This window comes from Polyodon spathula, chromosome 32, assembly GCF_017654505.1.
Source record: "Polyodon spathula isolate WHYD16114869_AA chromosome 32, ASM1765450v1, whole genome shotgun sequence".
Lineage (NCBI taxonomy): Eukaryota > Metazoa > Chordata > Actinopteri > Acipenseriformes > Polyodontidae > Polyodon > Polyodon spathula.
Window position 1 is genome coordinate 3,765,360 of NC_054565.1, and position 15,201 is coordinate 3,780,560.

At 38.2% G+C, this 15,201-nt stretch overlaps 1 protein-coding gene across 3 annotated transcripts; it reads right to left on the bottom strand.

Annotated features, from left to right (window-relative positions):
* Positions 1 to 3,879: 3,879 nt before the first annotated feature.
* qkia (QKI, KH domain containing, RNA binding a) lies at positions 3,880 to 14,321 on the bottom strand. 3 transcript variants are annotated; one of them, XM_041234019.1, is made up of 4 exons: positions 14,215 to 14,321; positions 12,109 to 12,495; positions 9,591 to 9,665; positions 3,880 to 8,386 (listed from the first exon to the last, which is right to left on the bottom strand). In XM_041234019.1, exons 1-4 carry the CDS (start codon positions 14,273 to 14,275, stop codon positions 8,370 to 8,372), a joined length of 540 nt encoding a protein of 179 aa, XP_041089953.1. In that variant the 5' UTR covers positions 14,276 to 14,321; the 3' UTR covers positions 3,880 to 8,369. The 3 variants fall into 3 exon arrangements, with proteins under 3 accessions (XP_041089953.1, XP_041089954.1, XP_041089952.1); XM_041234020.1 differs by having other exon boundaries at positions 12,223 to 12,519; XM_041234018.1 differs by having other exon boundaries at positions 12,109 to 12,519.
* Positions 14,322 to 15,201: the final 880 nt, after the last annotated feature.

Here is a 15,201-nt window from a genome sequence, read left to right on the forward strand (position 1 = left end):
AATGTACTGAAAATAAGAGGAACAAATTACAAAAAAAAAAAAATGACCATTTGTAATAAAAGTTCAGCTGTCCTTCCACTCACAGCTTTTCAGCTCTGCACTGTCCAATAGTGTAACTGCAGACCGCTGTTACCAAACTGAAATCCAATCCTATAGGGTTGCTAAACAGGGAGAAAGTGAAGTTCAAAGATGTTGAAAGTATCTGGAATCCTTACCACTTAAGACTGAGCAGTAGTGTATTTAGAGGAGCGCTGGCAATCGTTTTTTTACCTTCTTTTATCATTCGCAGCATTATCGTTTACCCCCTTTTCATCTTTGCATTCAGGATGTGTTAAATGCATGTGAACATGTGATGGTGCTCCCTGGGTCCCAATCACTCCGTGTTCTGTAGTTCAAGTCTTCTCTGGATCTTTAGAAATCTCAAATAATTTTCAGCTGTTGACTCACCAGCCAAATCAAAGTCATATTTGCCAAACCCCTGTACTGCCTGATGTTTTATTAATATATTTGGTTTTGGTGGCGGCATCATATTTATTTTCAGAAAAAAAAAAAAAAAAACATAACCTGCTTGGGATTGAACCCAAAGTCCCTAATCGAATTTATACCACTTGGACTTTTAATACATAAACCATTGTGGTGATCTCTCCAGACAGGGATGTTCTGTGCTACCTATATATTGAGACCCACTGAAATTGTGATGAAAATGTTGAATGGACACCAGACTAATACACAATGAATGTATGGTACAGTATAGTGACCTTGTTTTTCATGCTGCTGAACCTACTATTAAAGGACATTGAAAGCTATTATGCCTTGTTGAAGATGCAGGTCTTTGAGCTTGGGGGTGTAGTGGAGGCACCTGTACATACATATGGAACTTGACATTCTTTAGCACATGCTTTTGACTACAGAATAATCTTGGGGGTACAAGCCCTTTCTATACATCACACTTACACGTGCTTAAGGCAGCTGTAAGTCATGTGATCTACGGTTTCATAATTTCTGTAGCCATGGCAGGGGTGTATGTATTTGACATTCTTATTAGCTATTATTGAATATTTTGTAAAGTTATTTGTTATGGGACTCTACGCTACATGCTGTAGTTGTAGGTCATGGTTAACCTCTTACTTTCCCTACTTTGCAGGGAATATGGATCTACTTTATGTAAACCATACTGAGACCATGATTGTGTGTACAGTATGGATGTTGCTGTGCATGCTGTAGTTTTCAGTTAAAACAAATATTCCAATAATACCCACCTCCCCCCCCACCATGGCTGTAAATTCAAAACGAGCTCTATCAGCATGATCACCATGACATCAACAGCATGTACAGAATAGTATAGGAAAATAAATAGCAATGGAATGATAAATCACAATTTGAAAAGCGATTACACGAAGCAAAGATGGATGTACAAACCGTTATAGCTCCAGAATCTGACATACTCAACTGTAGCTAGAGTTAATGCCACTTTTCATGACAATTGGCTGAGCAGTTCCCCAGATATCTGCAATGTGACACGTGACATTTTTATGGATGTACGTACAACCTCCGCCACTGTATGCCATTCGCATGGCATTTCATCACCGGCAGGAGACAGCAAGTACAGGAAACCTCACAAGAGTTTCATATTGATTTTACAGAGTGGTTCTGGTGTAGGCTGTGTTCACTGTAGGTTGAAAGAGTAACAAGAGTGTCACTTTCTTACTCTGAAACTATTTACAAGGTCTGGGTTAAATGCATCCATCAGTAAACCCAGTGTTGTAATTTTTGCTTTTGGATAGAAGCCTTTGGTTGATCTGTAGACTAGAACAGAGCAATCCTGTTGTGGTTCCCAAAGCATGTTGAGGTCATGGATTTGGTACAATGTGTTAGATTGCACAAGAGGGAACCAGAAAATTGCCACTTACATTCAGCGTCCTGTTCCTGACTGTGACGTGCCTATACTGAAATATAATTGCCTTCACCTTGTATATTGGGATGGAAAATTGCTATAAGTGTATAGGCAAAACATCTCACCCTCCTCCCCCCAAAAAAGTATTTAAGTTGTGTGAATTCAAGCTTTACAACCAAAACGATCTGCTTGATCCAACAGGCACTACCACCAGTAGAAATCCATTAGTAACAGTTTTTGCATTACTTAATTATAGACCATCAAACACAGGTATCAATCCAAGTGAATATGTAGTTTTATGAGCAATTCTGTCACCTAAAGTATAAAATAAGTACTAAACATTTCATTAAAGGAAATCCAGGACACTTTGTTGAAATGTTGATTTTATTCCATTATTTTATTTTTAAACAAAATGATATTTTTGGACAAAAAAAGGTCCACACAATGCATTGTCAACTTCTTGAAACACAAATTGGGGATAATTAAAACCAAGCTTATGTTTCTCTTTATTATGACATATTTTCCTTACCAGTACAACTTTATCATGGTGTGCAATTTTTCACCTTAATAGGCACTATGTTCTTTCTTACTGCTTCACGCAGATTTGGCTAGGCTAACTACAGGTCTTCTAGGTCATTCAATTGAAGCAAAAATACTAATATTAAATTGCATCCCTGAGCTGTAAAAATAGCAATATTATTCAGTGCTGTTATTTTTGTGCTTGAACCTTCTTTCAATAGTTAAAACTTGGTTATATATAATATAAAGGACATTGAAAGCTATTATGCCTTGCTGAAGATGCAGGTCTTTGAGCTTCGGGGTGTAGTGGAGGCATCTGTACATACATATGTAACTTGACATTCTTTAGCACATGATTTTGACTACAGAATAATCTTGGGGGTACAAGCCCTTTCTATACATCACACTTAGGCAGCTGTAAGTCATGTGAGCTACGGTTTCATAATTTCAGTAGCCATGGCAGGGGTGTATGTATTTGACATTCTTATTAGCTATTATTGAATATCTTGTGAAGTTATTTGTTATGGGACTCTACGCTACATGCTGTAGTTGTAGGTCATGGTTAACCTCTTACTTTCCCTACTTTGCAGGGAATATGGATCTACTATATGTAAACCATACTGAGACCATGATTGTGTGTACAGTATGGATGTTGCTGTGCATGCTGTAGTTTTCAGTAATGATAGTATAATTCATTATAATTTTTTTTTTAAAATGCAAGGCCTCAAATACTCAATGAAGCTCAAAATGTATTGAATTCCTCCAGAACTCATTTGCAATAACCTCAAATAAAAATGAGACCTTTTTTATTTACTTCTGATTATCCAATCTGTTCACATCTAGAATTACTGTTGACCTACAAAAATAGCTGTGCGCACCAGTGCCTTGCAGAGCCAATCTCTTTGCAGGCAGCAAGGGGGTGGATGTGCATCTCTGGGATTTAACCCTATCCAGGGATCAACTGTTAAACAAAGGCACAGATTTACCAACCTTACTCCAGTATGTGCTTCTAAATGAGAATGACACATTATTCCACAATAATGTTCAAATCAGTTTGCTGGTGTCCATTTAGCAAATTCTGCCACACAGTAGTTTACCCTTGTTTGCACTGTTTAATCAAATTGCTATATAGAATATCAACCTCCATGAGTTTTTTTTGTTTGTTGGTACTCAAAATCTGCATGGAGCACGACTCTAAACTGGCGTAAAAGGATTGAGAATTGCCCCCCTAATGTTAGTACTGTTGCAGGCAAAACCTCCATCATGTGAGTGCTTGTATTGCTGTGTTGCTGGCAGCTGAGCTTACCTTTTCAAAGATCTTTGTTGCTGCATGTCCATCCTGGCTGTGCATTCGTAAACACCAAATGGAGACTTGGATGCAACATAAGAAGTATGCAGTACAGTGACTGCCAAGACAGACGACAATGTAAACCAGCCCGAGGGGCGATGCAGACAGGCATACGGTATTCCACTTGTAACATTTTACTTTATTGCACACATCATCAGCATTGCTGTTTTTGGTGTGATCAACATTTCTGGCATTACAAATGTTTGTTTTTTTTCCTACGAAATTTGTTTTTTTAAACTACTGTACATAAATAGACCTTTATATATAGAGCTCAAAAAATATTTTGAAAAACGTATTAAACCTCACATTTAGTGTTTCCCTAATCTCATAACAAACTTTTAAAAACCACTGCTGTTGTACAGAACGTTAAAACACTCACATGAATTAATTTATTATTATACAAGCAGTTTCATGTAAAGCACATTGGTAGAATACCCTGTAGGAATTTAGTTTTCGCCTCTCCACTTGGTAGCATGGACTTTAACCTTTTGAGTGCTATTGATTTGGTTTTAACATTTTAATTACTCTGGCTTTTGGTAAAACAGGAATGTTTTTAAATGATTCTGGGATGCGGACTGTGCCAGCATGAGATCTGTACTTGACACGGTGCAAGATAATATGTGAGACTATGATATGAAAAAGCAGTTAGCTGATTCCACTTTATCACCTAGGAACAACGGAAGTAATTTGGAAGTGGAACGGAGATATTGCAATTATTTACTCTGTTATCAAGATCAGAAGTGTCCTGGAGAAGGCACTAGGCACTAAATGTGAATGAGAATTCAGAATTTGAGAAGCCAAGAGTCTGAGGTGGCTTAAAAAATCTGATGTAAAACATACAAGACGATAAACTAATACCATCATCAGTGCTGGTGAAGGAAGACACTAAACAAATGTATGATTGATGATTCTAAGTCAATGAGGTCTTCCTTAAAAGTTTAATGCTATTCAAGTTTTGGAGTCGAAACACTTGGTATCTCAAATTACTTATTTTTAGAGAATTGTGAAAGAGAGTCAACACTACACATTTAAATTAGTGATGGAAAATAATCCCTATTTTACCCAGGACAGTTCTCCTAAATTATTCTTGGATGGAGAGGGTCACAGTGTGGCACATAACTGGTTCTCAGGGGCTACTGTTATGTAATCACTCCCAATTCAGACAGCATTAATTTAACAGCAAATAAAAGGGGTTCAAAACAAGAGTGTACAGATTTGAAGATGCTGTTCCAACAACAAAACAGGACCGTCAATGTGCAATTACAGCATTCATATACAACAGTGCAAACAGTGTTCCTTCAGCACTCAAAGGGTTAAAGAGGGAGTGATTAATAAGTTAATTATTGCTTGTGCACCTGTGTTTAATTACACCTTACATTAGTGAAAGAAAGAAGCACCAACACTGGATTGAAAAAATTAGTACACAAACATGTGCTTTTGCTTGTAGGCAACAGAGAAAGCTAAAAGTAAGTTTTAATGGAAAAAAATAAAATAAAAAGTTTGATCCCAAATGCTCTTGTTGGTACAGCTCAACCACTCCGAGTTTCATACCAATCATTAAGCAGCTCTCGATTCTCCTATACAGTGCAAAGGTAGACCGGCAAGACAAATAGCGTTTAATTGAGATGAAATGTCAGCAAGTCTTTAGGTGTGTGTGTGTGTGTGTGTGAGTGAGTGAGTGAGTGTGCGTCTGTGGCCAAACAAACACTGATTTAATTGGTTAGTCCAGTGATCCAGACTGTACATTCATTAAAACAGGTTAAAAACACAAGACAAAAAATAAATATCAGCAAGTTAGTAAAATTCTTACTAGAATGTTTATTAAAATAAATGCCAGGATGTTAATAAGAAAAAAAAAACAAACAAAAAAAAAAACCAGCAAAACACCATGAAACTAAATGCAAGCATGTAAAAAACACTTGTAACAAAGGGAACTAATAAAGTGGCTAATGAGTTAACAAGCTAGTAATTGGAAATCTAGGAAAGGCAATACTCCCAATGACAGGCCAGGAGAAAAGCTGCAGTGGGGAGGGGCTATTAAAAAAATCTTACAAGGGGTTCCATCAGAAATAAAGAAAGTCAGAAATGTTTTAGAATATACATATAAAATAAAGCTAGAAAAATACATTATAAACCTGTAACAATGGCTGTAATTACATTATTATACATATTGGCAGGCCATAGACTGAATATGGTACAATATCTGTACTCGTGATTTACCAACCACCACATAATCAGCTTTGTAACATTGCTGAGGGAGTACGTAATACTGTCAAATACTGAACTGCTGACTCCCACTTCCAATTTAATATTGCATTAAAAAAAAATAACACTGAGAAACAAAAAACGTTGACCTTTTAGAACACCGTGTAAAAAAATCTTAACCAGGACAAGAAAAAAAAAAAACTGATTTTTTTTGCTCTCTGTGGTCAATTAATCCCGCTCCTCTGAATAACTAAACCCATATTCCTTGAAGACTGAGATGCTGTTTACTGAATAAAATGGTCTGAAATGGTCACCCAAAAGATCAGATCGTCATCATAACTGTATTAATATGACCACCCCCCAAAAAATAATGATCATTTAGTTTAACTGAAAACTAACCACCAGATGCCAGACCAACAGTATATCCCACTAACTGGTCTATGACGTTGGACAGGCCAACAAGGAGTGGAGGTTGGGGGGAGGGGGAGGGGGGTCTGATCAGGGTTTTCAGTTATTCAAATAAGCGGTTTACATAGCAAGTGCTTACTCTGTCACCCTCTTTATAAAAAGGCAGCCCAGCAGGTCTTTGCATTGCAAGTGGCAGTTTGTTTATATTCTTTGTACGTATAAAGTATTCTTTTTGTTCAAATGGCAGACAGGGATTAAGAAAAAAAAAAAAAAAACTAAACCGAGGAAGACAAATTATGGCACAGATATTTAGCTGGTTGAGTAAAAGCTACTTGCATAGGATAATTTGAACGGCTACAGACTTCAAGGATCTTATAGCTACGTATCAACTCCAGACCATCCTTGTTAAGAATCAAGAAGTTTCTGTCCAGTCTTTCTGGGTGGCGTGCACCGGACTGAATTTAATAATGTTAATACTTAGAAAATAAATAATAATAATAATAATAATAATAATAATAATAAAACAAAAACCTGTTGATAAGGCACTTTTAAATTCTCCTCTACGTTTCTCGCAACATTCCTAGATATGCTATTTTGGTCGTTCTTTTCCCAGCCACTACTATCCATTATCACTTTTTCTAGTATACATTTTTTTCTTTTTTTTTTTTTTTTTTTTTTTTTTTTTAGTATTTTGTAACTGCAAGTTAAGTATAAAAAGCTAAAATTGCCAAAAATATATTTTCTTCACCAGCACCCTGTAAAAGTATCCTCTGTAGGTTCTATGCAAGGACTTATCTACACTTTATAGAACAGGTATAGAGCAATCAGAACAGGCAAGCATGGCTTTTACATCCTTTTTTGTTCAAAAGAGTAAAAGAAAACAAAAAGATCATACAACAAAAGAGCTCTGCTGAAACTGCAGGTATTGTGCGACACATTGTGGATGCACCATGCTCATGGAAAAGGCACCAAACAAACACCAAAAAATAATTACAAAAATCATGTTACACGCATCTCCTAAAGTGGAGTGCCCCACCCCAGAAGTCCCTTAGTGTTTACAGGCTTCAGTTGCATGAAGAAAAACACATTTTCATCTGTGATAGGAGATAGCACAGAAAAAAAAATGGTGAAGCGGGGAGCTTGCCTCTCCGTGCACCTTGGCACACATGTTACACCCTTAATTCGACATTCATTTGGCATAAACCCCAAATAAGCATAAGGTTAATAAAATGCCCTCAAATCTTGGCATACATTAAAATATTGCCATTTATATTGAGGGAAGGTCTGTTAGTTACTCTAGTTTACTAGGGCTAGATAGCTCATCTTTTTATGGAAACTTTAGTATTTAGCACAAACAAACACAAAAACTAATGTTTGTATGGAGCTAATGCAGTTGCAATACATAAAATACTGTAGCTCTTTTTCTTCTGGAATTGCATTTTTTTTTTATGTTGGCAGAGAATGCTTCTTTGCAGTCAATTTAGCCATGCGTGAAAAGGCAGCCACACCCACAATGTGTCGGCACAAAGGTTTCAGAGCTTCGAGACAGGACTACATGTGAAATGACATTAGAGTAGTTTGTGTGAGTGTGTTTTTAGGAGAAGGGGGGAGGGGGGCAGGAAAGTTTGAGCACAGCCCCCTGTCAGTGCAGTTAATGAGAATTTGTCTTACCAGTTGTTAGCCTTTTGCTTTATTTAGAGGTGGCCACTGAAGGAGAGCTGTGAAGGACTGGGGGAGAGGGGTTCACCTTATTGCTTAAGTTATTCAGTGCAGATTCTGGGATAACACATTCACCCAAACCAGACTACAAGCGGAGACTCCGATAACAGTTTGCTGGGTGGTTGTTGTAGTTGTTGTTAGGTTACAATGCGGACAGTGCCTCAGCTCGCTGTGTCCGAGACAGGCAAGCAAAGGCGATTACCGGTTAACTGATCAGCAGGCAGGCATGGTCAGCTCATCACTGGGTGAAGATTTCAGAGGTCAGAAGGTCATGTGTTAGTTGCCGGTGGCGGCTAGGTGGTTAGAAACAAAAAGAAACAAAAGAAAACAAAAAAAGATAGAAAGGATATTAGTGTCAGCAGAAGAGACTAGAATGACATCACTTTAACAATAAAATGAATGACCCCCACCCCCCATTGGGTTAAGCATGACATACTTGCATCATTATTTAATCTAAGACCCCCCACCTAAATAATCACATTTTACAGATTAGAGGAGAGCATGACAGACCCAACTTACCCCCCCCACGACAAAAAGCAAGAAAGTCAAAAATTAATGCGTTTGAGTGAAAATGCCGTTATATACAGTACAGTAGTATTAGTGTTGAGACATTAACTAATGTCACTTAGACACAAAGGCATTTTTTTTCAGTCTACTCTCATTTTATTAATATATACATGTGCCATGAGCCGACTCTGAGCTTTTATATATATATATATATATATATATATATATATATATATATATATATATATATATATATATATATATATATATATATATATATATATATATATATATACACACACACACACACACACACATACAGTACCACTTACACAGTTTAAATATAATGCATTTTAAACTTGGCTAAAACCAGAATATAATCTTGAACTTCACAATTCTACAAGTGTATGCTGAAGACACTGTAAATGCTTAAATGCTTTCAATACACTGTCTACTCCGGAGCAAATACCTTTTAGGTGTGAAAAGTGCAGCTTGGTGACTATGTGCATATGGTCCAATAGCAAATGTTAATTTGCTAAGGGTGTAAAACTGAATGTGAGGTTTTTATGAAGATTTATCATTTTAGGAGAGATATGCAAGGCTAAGAAATTACTGCTATAATATAAATAACTCTTATTTAAGTAGGTAACAGTTTCAAGAAGTAATCAGAGCAAAACATTTTTTATCTTTGTATACATTGGTCCAAATCAACAATTCTACACCCAAAAAAAGTGGATAACAGTGTTCGTGCATCTCAGTCGGATGCAATGATCCTGCCATTGACATCAATCTTCTGAATCCATGAGCCAGCTTAGCAAACTGTAATCCCTGCTACAGCTCTATACTGCAGTGCTAACATTTTTATGGAATGATTTTGGTCCTGAGCTTGTTGCTTTTACCATAACCGTGTAAACGCAATCTATACCACAGATTAAGACTTAATGAAGAGGGAAACAAATACAAAAAAGATATCTTAAGAGCTAAACTGACCTCTGTCTGCGGTCACAATCCTTTGGTAAGGATGGACCCGCGGGTCATGTCTCCGCACTTTAGTTGCCATTGCACCTAGATTGCAACAGGTTCACATATTAGAAATCAACTGCAAACACACATTCACATTTTGTTATATAGAAAATAGATAAACATAACTTTTCATATAATTTACACTAATAATATTCCATAGTATCAATATCACAGACCTTTAACAATTCATTTGTACTAAAAAAAAAAAATACTGTACACCATTTATTTTGCTGCAGCAAAAAAATTAAATGTGAGGATCACTGAAGAGCTTTTTTTTTGGGGGGGGGGGGGGGGCTTTACAAGAGGTAAAACCTTTTAATATGATTATACAATATAATCACAAAAGGTAGGGAAAGGTTCTAATTTCTTTCTATTAAACCTCTTGTAATAAAATTGCTCAAACAGAATCTGCTCTGTAACAGTGCTGCAGGAGCGAGTCTCACACAAACTGAAACACTGGCTCTTATTGGGAGGTGTACTGACTGGAAGTATTCACCGGTAATGAACAGCCTGCAATCACTCATGATGGGTCATGGTAGATAAAGAGAAACAATGCAAATGCATTTTTCTGCAACAGCCTTGTCTTGTCTTACAGGAGTTGTAAGGCATGTTTAACAATCCACTAGCTTTTTTCTGTGTCAATGAAACAGAACAAGGACGCTTGCACAGGCTCCCCCCCCCCAGTGTTTCAGTCAAGACCCCTGAAGTGCCTTCTTCAGTACAGTATTGTGGTTTAGAGTTACTTACTCAAGCCCTTACTTATTTTTTTTATTTAGACTAGTTGGGAACTGGAAAATAAAAGGAACAGCTATAATGGCGTGCAATCCTGGCTAGAGCTGCTTTTATTTTCTAATAAAGCTGGCATGCCTACCTGTAGCAGTGTGCTTTGGACCGTATAGCAGTCCTTACCTACAGGCCAGCTAAGACAGAACATTAAACTTACACAAGTACTGCCAAACTGAACACTGGTGCAGGATAATAAAACCAGTTTCAGGACATTCAGTGTATCATCATGGTATTGCAACTTTATCAGTGTGTCTTGGCACTGTCCCTGTGCTGGTGACCCACAATTTTGGTTTTTATAATTCTGGCTAGTGACACTTAACATACAGTTTGTATTGTCTGAAAAACACAGTATGTACTGAAGGAGGCCCTCAAATTCAAACTGCATTGTCTTGAATTGACCCATCGCATGTGGTATTGTTCATCTTGCATGTCTAAAAGTACATCGTTTAGCAGAACTTTTAAACGTCTTCCAATCTAGTGCAGTGTAATTAAAAAACTAACCGCAAACATGTTCAGGGCTTAATACGATTATTGTATACCAGGTTAGCCCCAGTATGCCTGTCCTCAAAGGTGCTTTCTGAAAGCACTGACAGGAGTCAGTGCTGGTAAAAATAGCTTCAAGAGCTGAAAAACTACAGTCAGAAAGTATGTCATGTCTTCTGTTTGTTTAATTTAAACCAAGCTCAAACTGTAGTCAAAGGGATTCAATTAATCTTGCAATGGATTTGTATTCAGCTCTATGTGCACTTCAGCCTTAGTGTATTTGCTTGAGTAGCAGTGGTAACATTTTCTCCCAGTGAATGCCTGAAAGCCCCTGCAGGCCTTGTGCCACTGTCCAGGACTACAAAGGAGTCCTCAGTATAAATCTCTACGTAGTTAAGTAGCAGACAGAAAGGAAAGTATTCATTAGCAACACTCCACTGGTTCATACTAATAGTACCACCTCTGCATGAGCCAGGTGAAAATCACTGTCCTAGAGTCTGTGACGGACAGCCTCCCTCCCACACATTGGGCCATGTTTGAAGACAATATGGCTAGTCTGCAGGATCAGATCAATACCACTTTAAAAATTAAAATGCCTATTAAAATAATAAAAGTACCTCTGCGTAAATCTTAACAATCCATGGAAACAGTGGGGCAAAATTATAATTAAGATTGTGTATGACTACTTTGGACTAGTCACCAGAACAAAATATAATACATGACTGTTGTATTGAAGTTGGTCACACACTGGGTTTAATAATTGCGCCAAGAGCTTGGACAAGGGAGCGGCCGATTTTCAATTGTGACAACCAGAAGGATTACTATAGAATTAAATGGCGGCAGTATTTGTCAATAAATTAGACCTCTCTCAAGTAGTTGCAGTACATAGCAAAAAGTGCAAACTTTTACTGCAGAACTGAATACAAGCAAGACTGAATTTTGTTTCGATTACCAGCCCTATGGGACAGCAATGACATGGGAGAAAATGTACACCACGCCTGTTGACAAGTAATACAGTTTACATGGAAGAGAGACCGGGAAGCACAGCAAAAACATTCATTAACCAACAACTCTGTTTCCACAGGCGTTTCCTGCGAGCAGACCTTGCCAGTGTACGCTTTCATTACATCAATGTGTGTTTGACATACGTTCCTTATGGCATGCAAAACACAGGAACCTTGACAATGCGCTCAAGAACTTGAGACGATATATTTACCTTTTAACAACTCATGACTGGGGTTCCCAGATGCTGCCTCCAGAAAGCCATTGTATAAAAAGCTGCCTTCCTGTCCAGGGTTTATCATTGTCCCAAAGCCCCAAGGACGCTTACCTAGAACCCCGCTGTGTTCTATGGGATATTCCAGTAGAGAAGTTGGGGCCAGTGTATATGGGTAATCGTATGGAGATGCGTAGATGATGCCACCATCTGGAGATTGGGGCATTAAGGTGGGCGTCCCGTTTTGCATCATCGCGGCCGCTTGCATGGGCCGGATGATATTCATGATGGGGGTCCCCGGTGTGGGGGGTCTCATGCCAGCAGGTGGGAGAACTTGCCCTGAAGGCGCGGCTATGAGCCGGGTCCCCTGTGCTGCCGCGGCAGCTGCTGCAAGAGAAAACGCAAGGGTGGCTGCAGTAAGCAAGGGGGGGGGAGGTGAAGGAGAAAGAGGGGGTGGGAGAGTGCAATGGGAAAGATGGGGTGGGCGGGGAAAAAAAATTACAGGCAGAAAAAGCAGAATGAAAGAAGAGAAATGGGGGGGGAGGAAGGAGGAAGGGAAAAAAGGCAAATTAGTTCATGCAATGATTACAGTGAACCAGGCACACAAGCATCACCTTGTAGCGCAAAAAAAGCATTCATTTTGCATGAAAAACAACAAAACAAATAACGCACAGATCAAAATCACCACAGTGATAATACAGAAAGTGTAAAATTGTTCCAGCTGAAATAAACCCTAATGCCATTGCATGAGACACAGATGCCCAGCCTGAATGAACTCCCAAGAGAAAGAGAGGACTCTGCTTACGATTAGTTGTAGTACCGCAACAGAACTAAAATAGATAAGTCATTAATTAAAAATAAATAAATAAAATAAATAAAAATATACGGTTGGCTTTTACGCCCAATGGGAAATTACCTACTTTAGAAGGGCCCTGATGCAGCATCTTTTTGAGTGGTACAGAAAACATTCTTGACGATATTAGTTGATAATCCACAACAAGACATTAGGATCATTTCGGCTTAAAATGCAGTCTGGTTTGCATTTGTGAGCATTCTACTGCAACGCCAAATACTGCAACAACTGTTTACAGCTCGATGTTGTGTTAATCAGCATTCAAATTCAGGGCTTTCGCCTACCAAAATATATTTACTGTTTCAGTAAAATCTATTGGGTTACTTAACAGCTGAGCACCAATAAATGATAAAGGTTATTAATTAGACAGGTGGTTAATATAAAACTGTCCACAGCACATTAAAAGCAAACAAGTTACATATGTCTTTTTACTGCTGCTGCAGATGGTCAGCAGTTCAGTTTAAATACATTTACTCCAATATTACATTTGCTGTATGGCTACATTTCCAGCATGGCAGACACTGATAAAAAGCAAACTGTCTTTGTGTGTCAAACTGCTAAACTATATGATTATACTTCAAGACAGCTTTGGGGGGAGGTATTTCATGCACAAGGTGCTGACTATTTGCAGTGATAAGATTCAGTACATTCGAATAAAACGAAGTGCTTGTTAGACCTTTAAAAGAAATTACAAGTGAAACTAAATGTAAGATGCACACAAAATAACCATGCACAAACATGCCAGCGACTCAAAACAGCAAAGCCACAAAGCAAACCCAAGAGTGATACATTTCCAAGTGAAGGATCTGGGATCAGGGATGGAGAAATGGAAATTGGGGCATTTGCCATAATGCATATCACATGAAAGGACACAAGAACCGGGACAGGTTAATACTTGTTATTGTCTCACTAAAGGGTGCTAGTGTACACACATCTGTCTATTTATCAATGCAGTTCAGCAGTACAGGGTCACATCAATTTCGCATGCTGAGTTTCAATATGCTCATTATGTGTATCAGTAAGTTCCATCTCCAGTAGGAAAGAGATTGGACAGCTGTGGTCTACATTGTTGAAACTAAATTCAGTGTAGCTTTTCAGAGCTGTATGGTTGGTGTGTGCGCTCATGTAGGACTTCATGTCCAAGACTAGGACTGAACCCGTAACCTTTTCAGAACTGCATGATCTACATGGTGTTGTCTGGATGGTGAAAATGGAATGGGTGTGGAGAAGGTGGGCTGTTACAGTGGTCTTACGTGTTTTGATGTTTGTGTCTCTGTAGGTGCCGTTTAGGATGGCCAGTTCCATCAACTGCATTTTCTTCAGGTTGTCTTCTCCCTCAGCCTATGAAAGGGGGAAAAGACAAGCAATATTGTCAATGACTTCCATTTCTCCCAGTTTTGAAAGCATCTCAGCATTATGCACTACAGTATTTCAAATGTACAGATCTAGATCATAAAAACAGTAAAAAATAAATATAAAGTACTACTACAAACATTCGAGCTTCAAATTCTAATACATTCCTGATGGAATAGACAACTTGCATGTGCTCATCAGCACTACATACGTACACTCTGAGAATTAATGAATTAATGCATTTTGCCCTTTTGTCTTTAAAAGTTGTCCCTCCTCAAGGCAAGTCGTCACTGGAAAGCCTGCTTGCCGCTTTCAGAGAACAATTTAGTGCAGCCATCAGCAAGGAACCACAACAATTGAAAGCATAACATACTGTACATGCCACTCGAGATGGCATGACTCACAGCTAACTGCACTGTCATGACCCCTCCGAACAGGCAGGAGGTAAAGTATTCACACACAACGCTTGTGCCACTTCAATACTCTTCACCAATATGGGCTATGTTTTTATTCATTTATACAGACTATTCACTGGAAGTTTCCATTACTCAATAGAGAACATATTTCTTGTAATGCATTTAAACATTTTTCATATTATATATATAAAATCATAACAGGCACCCAAAAGTCATTCATTTGAAGTAAATTAAATGTACAGGACCTTGCTTTTAACAAACAACCTTAAGTAAGCAGTCCCTAAAGAATGAAAACAGTGGCAAGTGAAGTTTCATACCTCGACCTGCACCAGGGAAGAATCTGCTATTTATAAGTGTTAAACAACCTCAGAGATGTTTTTGCTTAGTTTGACAGTTGTACTGAAGGTCATACTCACAAGCAGAAATGCACAAAACAGAGGCTGAGAAGTTCTGGAACTGGAATTTTTCCCA